The sequence below is a fragment of the Saccopteryx leptura genome, chromosome 6, assembly GCF_036850995.1.
Source record: "Saccopteryx leptura isolate mSacLep1 chromosome 6, mSacLep1_pri_phased_curated, whole genome shotgun sequence".
Taxonomy (NCBI): domain Eukaryota; kingdom Metazoa; phylum Chordata; class Mammalia; order Chiroptera; family Emballonuridae; genus Saccopteryx; species Saccopteryx leptura.
The window spans coordinates 39496555-39511422 of record NC_089508.1 but is presented as its reverse complement, the minus strand read 5'-3'; the positions used below and the strand labels follow the sequence as shown (position 1 = coordinate 39511422).

Genomic DNA, 14868 nt, shown 5'->3' with positions numbered 1-14868 from the left:
AGACTTAAAATAAGCCATTGGGTGCGTCTTATACAGTGGTGGTAGTTTTTTTTACCTGCATATCCACTTTTTCATGCTTGTTGTCTTTGCGCTCATTGTTTCGCACTTGTTACCGGTATGTTACAGTAGAATATGTTTTGCCACATTCTGCCCAGAAATGGCTCAGAAAAGATTTTCGTACAGTGCTGAATTTAAATTAAAAGTGATCCAGTTTGCAAAAGTGAATGGGAATCGTGCTGCTGAACGTAAGTTTGGTCCTCCTCCAACTGAGAAATCAATCCGAGACTGGCTACAGGAAGAAGAAACCCTACTGAAAACGCCATGGCAGAAAAAGGCCAGGAGAGGCAAGTCAGAAAAATGGCCTGATTCAGAGAGGGAATTGAAGATATGGATTGAAGAGCAAAGGGAAATTGGAATTCCAGTGTCCACAAAGATGATTCAGCATGAGACAAGAAGAATTGCTGATAAAAAAGAAGTTACTGATTTCAAAGGAGGACACAATTGGTGCTTCAGGTTCATGAAACGGAATGAATTTTATGATGAATAAAACTTGAGTTCAATAACTTTATGTAATACATCTTTTTTCAAATTTCGGGCCCCAAAATGAAGGTGCGTCTTATGCATGGTAGCATCTTATACATGGGGAAATATGGTATAGTAATGGAATAGCTTTCTTCTCTTTAAGATTTGTCACACAAATAGTTTTGTGTAAAAATGAAAATTATAATTTCTCTTAACAGCTGTGACATCTTATGAAGATCTTGGACTCTTTGCATTTGGATTACCTGGAAAGGTAACTTTTCTTCCTTGCTTTGTCCAAAATCCAGAGAGGCATATTTCCCTTATACTTCCAGTTAAAAGAGACAAATATATATACTTAGAGAAAAAATAGAGGAATGAAAGTAAACTAGAGACAGAATGATGGGAACAGGAAGTGAAGGAGAAGGAATCTCTCTCTACGTCCTTCCTAAAAATACAACAATAGATTTAATTCAGCCCTTTAATCTTTTAGTATTTTTTTATAAAGGAGAGCAATGACTTGAATAGTTTTGAAGAATATAGTAACAATGGCTTATTTTAAGTCTTCCTTATTAAATTTGATTATATTCCCTGAGTAAATTCTCATAAAGACAGGAGAATAAAGAAGTACGGAGTTAAAATTACAGCATGACTATTTACAATACTGATAATAATTAGAAGATCATATTATTTGAAAGCTGAACGGTGTTGCAAGATTATCTAGCTATCACCTCTTTTATAGGTGAGGAAATGAAGACCTAGAGAAATGGAGTGGGCTGGTTTTCTACAGTTAACTTAAAGGACTCTAGACCCCTAAATCTACAGCCGTATTTGTTGGGCATTCATTTGTGATAGGCATCTAAATTAATTTAAGAGGAAACACTGTCTTCTTCCACAGATAATCAGGAGTTAAATATTAGTGTTAGTGCTGTAGTTCTTTTTTATATTTCTGAAGAGCTATCATACTTCTAAAACATATTTTCATGTTGGTTCCGAACATACTTTTAAAAAAATCTGTTTATATTTTTTGCTTGTTTAGTTTGTTTTTAATCTAAAAATATATTGTTTTTGTAAATGGCTAAACTAATTTCTAATAAGTAAATCTGGAAGGAAAGATATAGCTATGTGGACAAGGCCCATCGGGAGTGAGGACGACAGAGACGCAGAGACCCGACTCCGGGGACCAGGTTCAGTGAGGCAGATCCACTTTATTCAGGAAGTAAGCCAGCTTATATACACAGGTTCAGCCTATAGGGTTTACAGCGTGTTCTTCAAAGCCAATGGCTGAAAAGATCAGGGAGCTGCCTGGTTGGTGCTGAGTTACTTCCCTACAGGGGGCGAGCTCCCTGCTTGGTGTGCCTAGGAGAGTTTCAGGTGCTAGAGTGTTCTCACAGCATTGCATCAGCCACAGCTGCTAGGAAAGCGCTCTGTGCTCTACCTACATAATAGGGAGGAAAGACTCTTATTTACATTCAAATTAAGTTTGTTCTTAAAGTACAAAAGTGAATATTTTAATTATGCTATGTTACCTCCAAGTTGGGACCTTATCTTAATAACCTGAAACTTGAGCAAAATGGAGAATAGTTACTTGAGGGTAAAGGGTTTTGTTAATAATCTCTGGTAACAATTTCTCTTTCCTAAAGATCAGAATGTTTGGTAGAATCATGATCAATTTCCTACATTCAGTTTAACCAAGGAAGAAGAAAATGTCGTTTACATGAGAAAACTCTCCTATTAATTTAATATTCTACAACATGACTCTAAGTCTCATCACTGTTACTTCACTTTGATATTTCCTGCATGCCTTGTATGTCAGCAGGATCTACAAGAGGAGGATGGATTGTTAAGTGTCCCCTTTCCTAAACCTCCAGAATAGTTGCATTATCACTTTAATGTATGCACCTGGTACTTAGCAGGCAGGTACACAGACAGAGGGTACTCTACATAAGAAGTTGTTTGTTTGCTTTTTAAACATTTCCTCTTCATTTCCATAGTTGGGTTGAAACTTCTCCATTTCTTTATTTCCAGATAGAATATGGATATGATATGATACGTGATAGGATAACATCATTCCGAGAACTAAAGAAATGTTCTTTAAACTTTTTAAGGGAGATTTATTAAATTGTCTATAATTTTATTTATTTACTCACAAACAAATAATTATAGAGCAAATGCCATATGTCATGCACTGAAGACAGATTAGATAGACAGACAGACTTTCTAGATCTTAAATGCTTAAATTTGGCCCAGAAAACCTAAAAATAACCATCAATAAGTTGATATTACTGCCTTTTGCAATATCTTAATAGGAAAGAAATCCAGTTTTCATGTATGACTGATAATAGGCATCAATTGCATACAAAAAATAGTGTACAAAAGTTCAAAATAGTCTCTTCACAAATAACTGTGAATTGGGAACTAATTTTTAAATGGGCTGATATGCAAAGTATCCACCCCCCCCCCCAAAAAAAAATGTTGGAGTGGCAATTTCCACATCTTAAAAGACATCTCTCCAAATATTCTTGTCATTAGTCCTGCTGTGCAGACTCCAAGGCCTCTGGGTCTCAGCAATTTAGATTGTTTCCAGGATAGGCAAATGCTGTGCTACTGATGGAATTCCTAGTACAGGCAGGTCTGAAGGGTGGTCTGTTCCCAATCCATGTTGGACTGAATGATCCTAGCTTGTTCCCAAAATACACTGGGGGCGCAGATCCACTACGATTTGAGTGACTGGAACGCCCAAGTGGAAGCAGAATGTTTATTTCCTCTGAGTACATCTGATTACCAAGAATGGATCAAGTGCTATCTTGAGCTTCCCAGGAATCTCATCAGAGATCACAAGCTAGCAGCCTGCAGGCTGAACTTAGTCCTCAAGCGTATTTTTTTTGGTTCAATTCCTTTTTATTTTTAACTGATTGCCAATTAAGAGTTATGAAATGTGGAAAGTGCAGTTTCTGACTTTCTTTCGAAAATCAGAAGATCTAGCTGCACTGGATAGACAATGTCATATGCCAGCAACTGACCCGTGCTGAGTAGCAGCAGCCCATTTTGAAAGGGGAGGAGTTCATTAATTCTGCACTGCAGTCTTGACAACCTCCTGTTGTCTTATGCTTAACCCCCTTCATATTAATTGAGTTTGAAACTTTGCTAAAGTTTTCTGCTCTAGATTACTATTCCCTGGGACAGGGATGTTGAAAGCCTTGATGAATGCCAAGCTGATATAGTCAGAAGACTGTGTCATTTCCTTTCATGTAGTACAGCATTGGCACAGCACACCTCGAGCTGTCTCAGTCTACCTACTAAAGCACTGTGGTAAACCAGTGAAAATGGGGAATGAGACCAGATAGATTCAATTTCAGTTTTTTGTACTTTGATAACCACTGATTACTAGCTTTTTAACACTTTTCATTGTTTAAAAATGACTGCCAAAAAAACTCAAAAGCATTCTTTATAGCAACCATGGAACTATTAAAGAAAGGATTTTTATGTGATGATTATTAGTTTTATGTATTACAAATGGCTGGCAAAATTTATTCTTTCCAATTTCACTTCTCTCGATTTCTGCATCTGTTTTTTAGTAATAGTTATTGGATTTTAATATAATACTGATCCATTATATTATTTCTCCTTTCATCTTCTAAATACATTTGTTCTTTTATAGGTGCTAGTGGCAGGCACCATAATAATTCAGAATATTGGAGGTAAGCAATTGAAAGTGCGCTGCTTATGCATAGATGTGATGGAAATGTTTCCCCTTTCGGTTTCTGGCCTTACTACAGGTCTAGCTGGGAGCCTGAACTCTCTAGCCCAGGGGTCAGGAACCTATGGCTCGCAAGCCAGATGTGGCTCTTTTGATGACTGCATCTGGCTCGCAGACAAATCTTTAATAAAAATAATAATAACGTTAAAAATATGAAACATTCTCATGTATTACAATCTATTCATTTCCTACTGCTCATGTTCATGGTTGCAGGTGGCTGGAGCCAATCACAGCTGTCCTCCGGCACAACTCCAAATTTTTATTGGATAATGCGTAATGTACATGGGTCGTTGTATGGCTCTCACGGAATTACATTTTAAAATAAGTGGCGTTCATGGCTCTCTTAGCCAAAATTTTCCCGACCCCTGCTCTGGAGAAACCCTGTGTGTTGTCCTCATTACTCTTTGGCTGTAGATTTTTGTAGCAGTCCTTCTGCACAATAGTTTCTAAATCAGTTCAGGTAAACCCTTAATTTCAATCTTGCCATTAGGTCTGCAACATACCTCTGAAGCATTGGCTTTCTGTAGTTGTGATAGTGTGAGGTACTGTTTAGAAAAACTCACCAGGTGATTCTAAAATCATTACCCTCTACTTTTGTCCCAGTCACCCCCACTGGTGCATGCTGCTTTAGTGGGAATGGTGTTACATGAGCTGTGAACAGTTAGGTGTGGACACACAATGTCCTCTTGTAGCAAAGAAATTAAAAATGACCAAGGGGTTTAAAAAAATAAAGCCGAGACAAATATTCTCACATTTACGTGTTATCATGTCCTCATTTAAAAATGATCCCAATATGAAGAACCATATAGAAACAAAAATTAATATTACTTATAGACAGTTCTACATTTAAATCCAAAATATAGGAACTATGTTTGTATACATTGTAAAGAAGTGACATAGTGTTGAACATGCTTTTAACATTGACTGGAGTGCTAAGTAAATGCTATTAGTTTAAAGCAGCAATTTTCAACTGGTGTGCAGCAAAAATCTTTAAAACATGCAGTACCTAAGTATTTAGTCAGGGTAGCTGAACTCTCTTCCCTTAGATTGTCAAATAAAAAAAAAAATGACAACAGCCAACACAACAATAGCCATTTGGTGTGAATGAATCAAAATTATACTTTTTTTTTGTCAGATTGGCAAAAAATACATTTTTTTGGTGTGCCACAGAATCTTAGCAATTAGTTTATGTGTGCCATGAGATGAAAAAAAGTGAAAATCAGTGGTTCAAAGGAATATACACAGAAGATTGATATGCACTTTGGATCTTACACAGACTGTATGATCAGAGGAAAAATGAATATTCTTACATGTAACAGTTCAAAATACTTTAAAGATAACAGCTTTAAGAAATTTCAACTCTCATACTCAAAATCTGACCTATTTTACTTTAAGTGCCATTCAACCTAATTCTATCTCTAATGGGTTGCTTGATCAAGGAAAAAAATTAACTTTCCAATAATAAATTGTAGTTGTCATTGTTTGAAGATCTTCTTTGGAATAATTTATAATATTTTGTTCTAGCAAATATGTTGCTTAACTGTGCCCTTATCTCTAAAATGAATGTATATTTTGTTATTTTCGATCCTCCCTCCCCTGTGTGAGTGCTAGGCACCATCACATTTTATTTAGATGAGGTTAAGCTTTATGTTTAGCATTTTATATAGAATTTTCAATCCAAGGATTTGAATCCAAATGTGTGACGTTGGCACAAAACCCCCTGTTGTATTCTCAGTGCCCTTCACCTTCATCTCTAATGTTGTGTGTATTTGATGGAACATCTGCTGTTATTAAAGTTATCTGTGTATGCTTCTCCCCCCCCCCCAACTATATTGTGCTCTCCTCCAGGGCAAGGATTATGTCTCATTTCTCTTTGTACTTCTAGAAACTAGCAAATACTTGAGACTTGATAAACCTTTGTTGAACTGAATGGAGCTGAATATGATCTGTATGAGCCATTTCCAAGTACTTTTAAGTGTTCCAGTTATATTTATCAAAAAGAGAAAAGGGGACTGCTAGACTGATTATTAGTTTTAAATATATGAAAGGCTGAATATGAAATACAAAAAAAAAAAATAAAAAGATACTAGACGAATTCAGTATTGTTCCAGAGAGCAGAGCTGCTCCTGATGGGTCTGCGGTGAAGCTGGTTTGGGTTCATCTGGAATGCCTTTGTACTAAGCTGTATAATAATGGGGATGACCTACACGCCTTCAAAAATGCTCCTGATCCCTGAAAACATTCAAACAAAGCTGGCTGGTCATATGTCAGAATGTTCTAGAAAGGATTCCTTCATGGGTGGCAGGAAAAAGATCAGTTTTCCCAGCTCTAAGTTTATTGATTTGCTTGCTTGCCCCATTTTAGAACCTTCTACTAAAAAGTGACTTAGAAACAGAAAAAATTTTAAGGTCCCTCAAATTCAGAAAAGTGGATAATGCTTATTTAATTTTTAGAAGAATGTCCTCATGATTTTCTTTGCATTGATTTAAAGTTTATTCATTTACACCCCCTAAGTGTGAACCGAAACGTATTTCAGAGCTTTTTGTCTAAATCGGGTATATAGAAATCATTCCCTTGTTTTAATAGAATTGGAAGCTTGCTCTTAGGAGCAGAATACTGGATTGAAAGTTAGATACCTTGAATTCTTCCTACTCCAGTCTCTGCCACTGGGTAGCCATGTGTCTTGGGGAAATTGCTCCCTCAGTCTCTTGGCCTCAGTTTCCTCTTTGTTAAATTGCTGGGGGTAGGATGGGAAACAGGGAGCTTAAGGTCCCTTCTTATTTCAAAATTCGAATTCTAATTTGGCACTTTGGAAGGCATAGTAATTCTTTCAGAGCATTAAAGCGTTTCTGTTACAGGAAAGTTCACTGGAAGGGTTATACTTGGTTCAAAAGATGATTTGTTGTTTTCTCAAGTATCTTTAAAAATCAACAACTATTGCTCTCAGCACTTTCAAAGATGATGTACCTTGTCAGAAAAGGAGTCTCAGTTCTTGGAACTTCAGGGCAGCCGCTGAGCCTCTGAGGTTAATGACTAGGAACTCCAACCTTAAGATATCCTTGATTGCTATAAGTTGAGTCTGTGGAATTCCTAAAAGTTACCAGACCACGTATTCTTGAGAGGAAACACTTATCTAGGAGGATTGTTAATATATTGTGTTTATGACTTATTTAATGTTATTTTTTCAGAACAGATTTTGACTTTTTTCCTACTACTTGGAAATGCGTTGGATATTTATAACATGATATAAAGTATATAGCATCATACTGAATTCTGATACTTCTTACATGCCAACTGCATATAATGTAATTCAGATAGCATTTTTTGAAAGATAGAATATTCTATCATTAATATAAATGGTCTGAGTTTCCGCAGTGTTTGTTTAGAACTGAAAAATAATGCAATAGATTCTATCTAGGTCAGGCGAACTACTAGTCAATTTAATTATGCTTACCAGAACCTTTCAAGGTAGACGATATTATCCTCATTTTATAGAGGAAGAGATCAGTACTCAGAGGGAATAAGTAAATAGCTTACGTTCACTCCTTAGGCCAGGACTCAGACCTCACTCTGTCTACTTTGAAAGCCGTTATTCTTCCTGCTATGATACAGTAAATGTTTGAAAAGCTATAGAAAGATTAAATGTCGAGGATTTTAAAAACTCCTTGGGGACAGGGACTGTGTTTTCATAACTTGACCTAGTTTCTGGTGGAGGAACTCAATAAATAATATTTGTTGAGTGAACGAGACAGTTTAAAAAGTTCTACTTAAAAGCCCAAGATTTTGCCTCAAAGAGACAATTTTATACCTGATATAAATGATAGAAAGAAACTGAAAGTCCATAGAATGATTTTTAGTTTAAAATTATATAAACATTAAATGGTTGAAGATACTGAGAAGAGTTAGATCTTGGGTAAAATAGAAAATGAGGTATTTTGAAATCGACTGTTTTCAGGTTAGATATTTATGTCTTAGATTAATACTTCCTGATTCTTTTGTTCCTTAACAATTAAACATTTTTCAATTTTCTTGGGATTCTATGCCCCTGAAACATCTGAGAGAAAAATGGAACAGAAAGACCTTTAAAAGCAAAATGATCATGAATTCAATAATTGTTATGTGGATCTTTAAGTGAAGACATAGTTTATTCCCTAAATCTCTATATTCCGTAAATCTAAGTAACTTGCTCATCCATTTATGTCCTTAGTATTCAGCATGTAGAAAGCAACTGGTAGGTAGTATTTATTATAGGAAGAAAGGAAGGAATAAGAGATGGAGGGAGAGGAGGAGAAGCCATTGACCTGGTGTGGTGCTCTTTTAGTAGGAAAAGAGAGTTAATCAATTGAAAAAAGACCACAGAATTTATAAGTGAACATATAGTTACTTTAGAAAGGAACCTACTGTCAGAACCTCATAGAAAATCTTGTTTTCCCAAGATCAATCAGGCACTGGGCAATAATGTGTTTTAACAAATTGATTAGGAAAAATCTGTCTTTGAATAATCTCTAAACCAGGGGTTCCCAAACTACGACCCGCGGGCTGCATGTGGCCCCCTGAGGCCATTTATCCAGCCCCTGCCGCACTTCCAGAAGGGGCACCACTTTCATTGGTGGTCAGTGAGAGGAGCACATTGACCATCTCATTAGCCAAAAGCAGGCCCATAGTTCCCATCGGAATACTGGTCAGTTTGTTGATTTAAATTTACTTGTTCTTTATTTTAAATATTGTATTTGTCCCCATTTTGTTTTTTTACTTTAAAATAAGATATGTGCAGTGTGCATAGGGATTTGTTCATAGTTTTTTTTATAGTCCGGCCCTCCAACGGTCTGAGGCACAGTGAACTGGCCCCCTGTGTAAAAAGTTTGGGGACCCTTGCTCTATACTTTATGATAGAAAAAAAATGTGACTCACTAAATTTAGTACTTTTATTCTAAGGTTATGGGAATCTTTGCCTTTAGAAAATGGAGAGGATATAGTAAACTTCCACTGAAAAGCAAGTCCTGATCTTTTCCCAAAACTAATGAATTAGGGGCCTGAAGTAGGCCGGAGCCAGAGCTAGCCCCCATTGCCCTTTCCCTCGGGAGCTGGAGTGGCGTTTGCTGAGAGTCATTGCTGCCGGGACACAGTCAGAAAAGAGATGTCTGGAAGTTTTAATACTTAATGCTGTTACAGGCAAGAGAACTCTGGCCTAGAGTTTGAATTGAGTGTACTGCTAGTATAAGGATTAAGAATTGTAATAGCAAATAAGTATAGGTAATTTCCACATAGTTCCTCTGTGTTGGCATTATGAAAATCTTTTAAAAATCAAGGTAAGTACTCACGTGGTTTCAATTCATTTGAACTCCTGAGATAGACCACCCAGTAGGCTAAAATATCCCTGGAAATCAAATAGTAAACCTCAAATCATCTTTAGTCAAGCTAGAGAAAGTCTTACGAACTATTAACTCTTACAAGGACGTGATAAAAGTGAAGCTAATTGGCGTTATTTCTGGTTTCATATATTGCCCAACTCAAAAGGTGAAAAGGTGAGTGGTTCCTGGGAGTATTTTAAATCCTTATTTTGCTCTTAAAAATATGAAGGACCTCTATGGATAGCATGTTCTTTCCTTAGTTCTTGAAAGCCCCAAGCCTTTAAAGGAGATTAAACATTGAATTCTGCCCCATATTGCGAAAGGAAAATAAACAGTAGTAGTCTTACTGAAACCTCTGGAATAGCTGGAATGACCCAGCCTTTCTATTCTGGCCCGGATCCCACTGGCCTCCTCAGGCAGCCTCAGCTAACACCACAGTTGGGGAATCGGGGTTTTTAGAGAAACTCAGCAGTTCCTTTATGCATTCAGGCAGCATAGTTACTAAATCTCATTCATAAACAGAAAGGTACGAATAAGGTCATTTTCAGTTGAAAACTAAAAACATTTCAAATTTCAGTATTTTTCAAATTTATGATTTAATATGAGCTCATTGAGAATCTATTTTGTCTTTTTTTTTTTTTCATTTTGGTAGGTTAGTGAAGTCTTTTAGAAACACTAGTTTGTATTGTCTCCTGGGAAACCAGGATTGGGTGTGCTGTTACAATGCCATCTGCTGGTAAGATCATCTATAGTCAAACTACAGCTTTATTGAGCCTAAACAATATTGTCCAGAAATTCTAGAAAGCACTGCCTTAGGAAGAGAAGGGAAATTTGGAAGGCGTCTTTTTCACAAGTACTTCCTTTGGCAATATCTACTGGTAGCACATCATTTTAAAATGATTTAGAAAGTAATGCATCTCTCAGTAATAATTTGTATTTAGAGGAGCTTCAGAATGGTAAATATTCTGGTCATTTTTTAAATTCAAATTTAGGATTCTGATAATGATAAAGATATTTTCTAGAGTTATGGGAGAAAAGTTCCTCCATATATTTTCATTTTTATTTGTGCACAAATTAGGGAAATGACATTGTTTACAGGTGTTTTTTTAAGTCCTTTTGAAAAAGAGAAACACTGTGTTTGTACTGAGTGGGGATAGACTGTCAGTGGTATCTGAACATTTAGTAGGAACATCAGGTTAATAAGACATGTTGAATATAATAAAATAGTTCCTATCCATGACTAAAAACATGTTTGCAGTAAAATTGAACCTTTCTTAGATGGAAAGGCAAAGTTATTATTTCCTCCTATAGTACTTCTGTTTAGGGCTGGCTGACTAATCCTTTAAGAAGTTGCTGAACTTCCTCCAAGTGCTGAAAACCTAATTCTGTTTTTAGAATAGCTGTATGTAATCTTCATATGTGTATTTTAAGTGTTTAACAAAAAGGATAATTATTTTTGTAAACTAATGATTTCTTAGGCCCAAACTCCAATTGAGATTGTGTGTGTGTGTGAGAAAGAGGGAGAGAAATTTTTTTTTTTTGTATTTTTCTGAAGTGAGAAGCGGGGACACAGACAGACAGACTCCCTCATGCACCCAACTGGGATTCACCAAGCATGCCCAACAGGGGGCAATGCGCTGCCTATCTGGGACATTGCTCCATTGCAACTGGAGCCATTCTAGCGCCTGACATGAAGGCCATGGAGCCATCTTCAGCGCCTGGGCCAACTTTGCTCCAGTGGAGCCTTGGCTGCCAGGGGGAAGAGAGAGAGAGAAAGAAAGGAGAGTGGGAAGGATGGAGAAGCAGATGGGCGCTTCTCCTGTGTGCCCTGGCTGGGAATCGAACCTGGGACTTCCTCACACCCGGCCGACACTCTACTGCTGAGCCAACCGGCCAGGGGAAGAATTTCTTTTTAATTAAAAGAGTCCTGGGAAAAATAGTCCATAAAACTACAGGTATTATAGGAAGAAGAATGACTGGTTTTTGTTGTAATTTTTCTTTTTTTTTTTTTTTTTTAGATTTTAGTGTGTTGTTAATCTCAAATATGTGTGAATTGGAAACTTTCTTTTCTTAACAACAATAATAGTTGTTGATGAATAGAATCGTAATGGTGGAGTCCTACCAGTGTCCTGGCAGGTAGAACCCCATCATGAAACTCCTTAGCTTGTCTGGGGGATCTCAGACTAATCTCTTCACCAAACCACCTTACCATCATGAAATGAATTATGCTGAAAATACATTTCAAAGGAAGTGATCCTTAGAAGTGTTTTTAAAGTGTCTCCCTGATTTTATTTGTTGTGTAAATAATTTATTTGAACGCAAATGATAAACTGAACATTCAGAAGCAATTCGTTGTTTAAATGCTGATGACAAAAGAAAAAGGAACCATCCCTGGGGAGTGGTCCTTCCGATGCCCTTCCTCTCTCTCCCTTCGCTGTGGCGATTCCTTCCCAGGGCGCCTGCACTTCCCCGGAGCACAGTAGTTAACAGTGCAGATTTCTCAAGCCAGACTGGCTGTTTCCACATGGCTCGCTTGAGCAAGTGACTCCTTTGTGCTTCCATGTCTTCATCTGTGAAATAAATAATATCTACCTCACAGGTTTGTGGTGAAGGTTAAAGGAGGATATAACTTACAGGCCACTTAGAATACTGTCAAGCATATTCTAGGCACCCAGACCCAGCCGTGTGTGCTGTTCTCAGACTTCTCCTGCTGAGCTCTTTGCCCTCTGTTTCTGACATGTCTCCCCTCAACCTCCATGCGGCCAGCTCATGTGTTTCTCTTTATGATTAGACAGCCAATATGAATACCTAGCACTTGCTATTGCCTAATCAAATTTTACCCTGTTTTAGTCATTTCTTAATATAAGAGTTGCTTTTCCCACATGGTTTTTGAAGAATACTTTCAACTTCTGTGTTTTGATTAGGTTCACAGATTTTTAAAATTTTTCTTCCCAAGGCAGTTTTTATTAAATGAGTTCTATTATGTTTAAAATGAAGGAGAAAAGAATACCTATTTAGTTAGTGTGGTGAAACAAAATGATTTGTAATGCTTGAATACCTGTCATTAAGGTATGTCTTCCAGCACTAATTCTGGCGTTGGTGGTGTGTAGGCAGACCCACCTAACTAGAGCCCTGGATCTTATGGATGACCCTGTTACAGCTATTAATTTAGAGTACAGTATGGTGTGTCTTGTATTAGGAGTCTATGCTATGTGCCGATTGATGTCAGCAAAAATCATTGACAAATTCTTGCTTATGACCTGTCTCCAAGATGTCTTTAAACACTTCCTTATGCCGTGAGACAAAAGATGTGACAGCTAGCTATTTGATCTATTTAAAAATAATGGATATATGAGCTTTCTTACTGATATTATATCTTTAAAACTTTTCCAGTTTATTTTATTGAGCTGATTGTTCTTTTCATGTGAATCTAATTAAGATGCATTTCTAACTTACTGTATATTTTTGTTTCCTTTCTGTATTATATATAACATGTTAAAGTGCTAATCCTTGCATGAAAGTTTACTTGCAGTTAAGAAAAAATAATTTAAAGCAATCAGTGAATAACTAAGGTGCTACAACTATGAGTTGATCCTTCTCATCTCTCTCCCTTCCTGTCTGTCCCTATCTATCTGTCTCTTGCTATTAATAATAATAGTAGAAATAATAATTTAAACAGTGAAGAAGATAGTGTCTTTCTTTGTTTTACTTACCTAGGCAGTAGAGTTTTTCCCCCATCATGAGTTTTGTGGTTCTGTAGCTCTTAAAACAAGCACCACCAATTCTCTAAGAAAGAAGCAGTATTTTGCCTGTTTTATTATATTTATATCTTGTATTCTGAGATCTTTTTTTGAGAGAGAGGCATGTGTTTGGTGAGTTCACATTTCTTGAAATATACATGATTCTCTAGACTGGAATCTGATGAAATAGGACACTTATCCATTTGAAAACCAGAGTTAAGGCTACGACAGAGGATAAAAGTGATCAAATGATTAGCCAGGGGCTAATAGAAATTCTGGGAAGAATGACAGATTGTATATTAGAAAGAAATATGATCTCATATTCATTGAAGCTTTTCACAACTAAAGATCTAAAAGAAATAATAGAAAATTACTGAAAGAGATGAATGTCTGAAACTTTAGAAATACATGTGGTGTTGGATTAATCCAAGCAAGAAAGACTGATGGGCAGATAATCAAGTACATTGTGTAGGAAGTCTGTATTCCTTATTTTCGTCTTTTTTTTTTTTTTTCTGGCAAGATATATGTAAGTAGCTCTAAGCCAGTTTCAGAAAATTCAGTTTATGATTTTCATCATCACGCCATATGTATATGATTGTTTGGAACAGATAAAGTATATATTATAAACAGAGACATCAAATCCTTGAGTGGAAGAAATGAAACCTTCCTTCTGTGTCAAAGTGATAGCATTTTTCCTTATGAGAGTATAAACAATATAGAACACCTTTTCACACATACAATCAGTTGTAATATCCCATAAGTAAAAGAGTTTGAAGAAACATACTGTACTTCTGCTTAGGAAAAAGCTATACTTCAACAGCTGTGCTTCTGCTGGAAAAAAACAAGCTGGCACAAACTGGAAATTGTGTATACAGTATGTACTGTTTCACTATGAAGAGGTGGTTATTTACTTAACTGTTCTAAATTTTACTTTGCCATAGGTACTTGTTATTTTACTAAAGAGATTGAGAGTGTATGTTTGTGTGTGTAAGTATCGTCTATTTTCATATAAATTTATATACAAACTAGTATATACCCTTTTTCTCTGCAGGATTAAGTGGTCACATAGCCCTGTAATAATTGTGTGGAAGTTCAGCTACTTGTAAATATGTTGATTGAGAAACACACATTCTTCCTCTTAAACTATTTGAACCTTTTAACCAATTTCCCCCTAGATTTTTGTCATTCATACTTGGCATTCATTTGTGTTCTTAGTTTTTGTAGGTCCAAGGGGAAAGTGAAGTGTTTCCTGAAATATATAGTATATAAGTAGTAAAATTAACGTGCATGCAGAGTATACTCTTTATTCTTCATGGACGTATTCTTACTGGCTCTTTTTCAATATGTACTTAATCTCTGGGGGAAAGAGAGATTATTACTCTGTTAAATTGAAGTTCTGACTCCAAATCCTCTGGGTTTTTATATAATTAAGCATTTAAGCTTAAACTCAAGTATTTACATATAAATGAGTTATATATTCTGTAATTATAGTGAAACA

The 14868-nt window shown here is 36.3% G+C and overlaps 1 protein-coding gene across 2 annotated transcripts in view; it reads left to right on the top strand.

Moving 5' to 3' along the window:
* Positions 1 to 14868, top strand: part of SLC38A6 (solute carrier family 38 member 6) — an 88562-nt gene that overhangs the window by 41867 nt on the left and 31827 nt on the right. For both annotated transcript variants that reach the window (XM_066388452.1, XM_066388453.1), the window contains exons 4-5: positions 741 to 793; positions 4181 to 4220. In XM_066388452.1, the coding sequence (XP_066244549.1) occupies positions 741 to 793; positions 4181 to 4220 (93 nt within the window). The remainder of the gene's footprint in view (positions 1 to 740; positions 794 to 4180; positions 4221 to 14868) is intronic.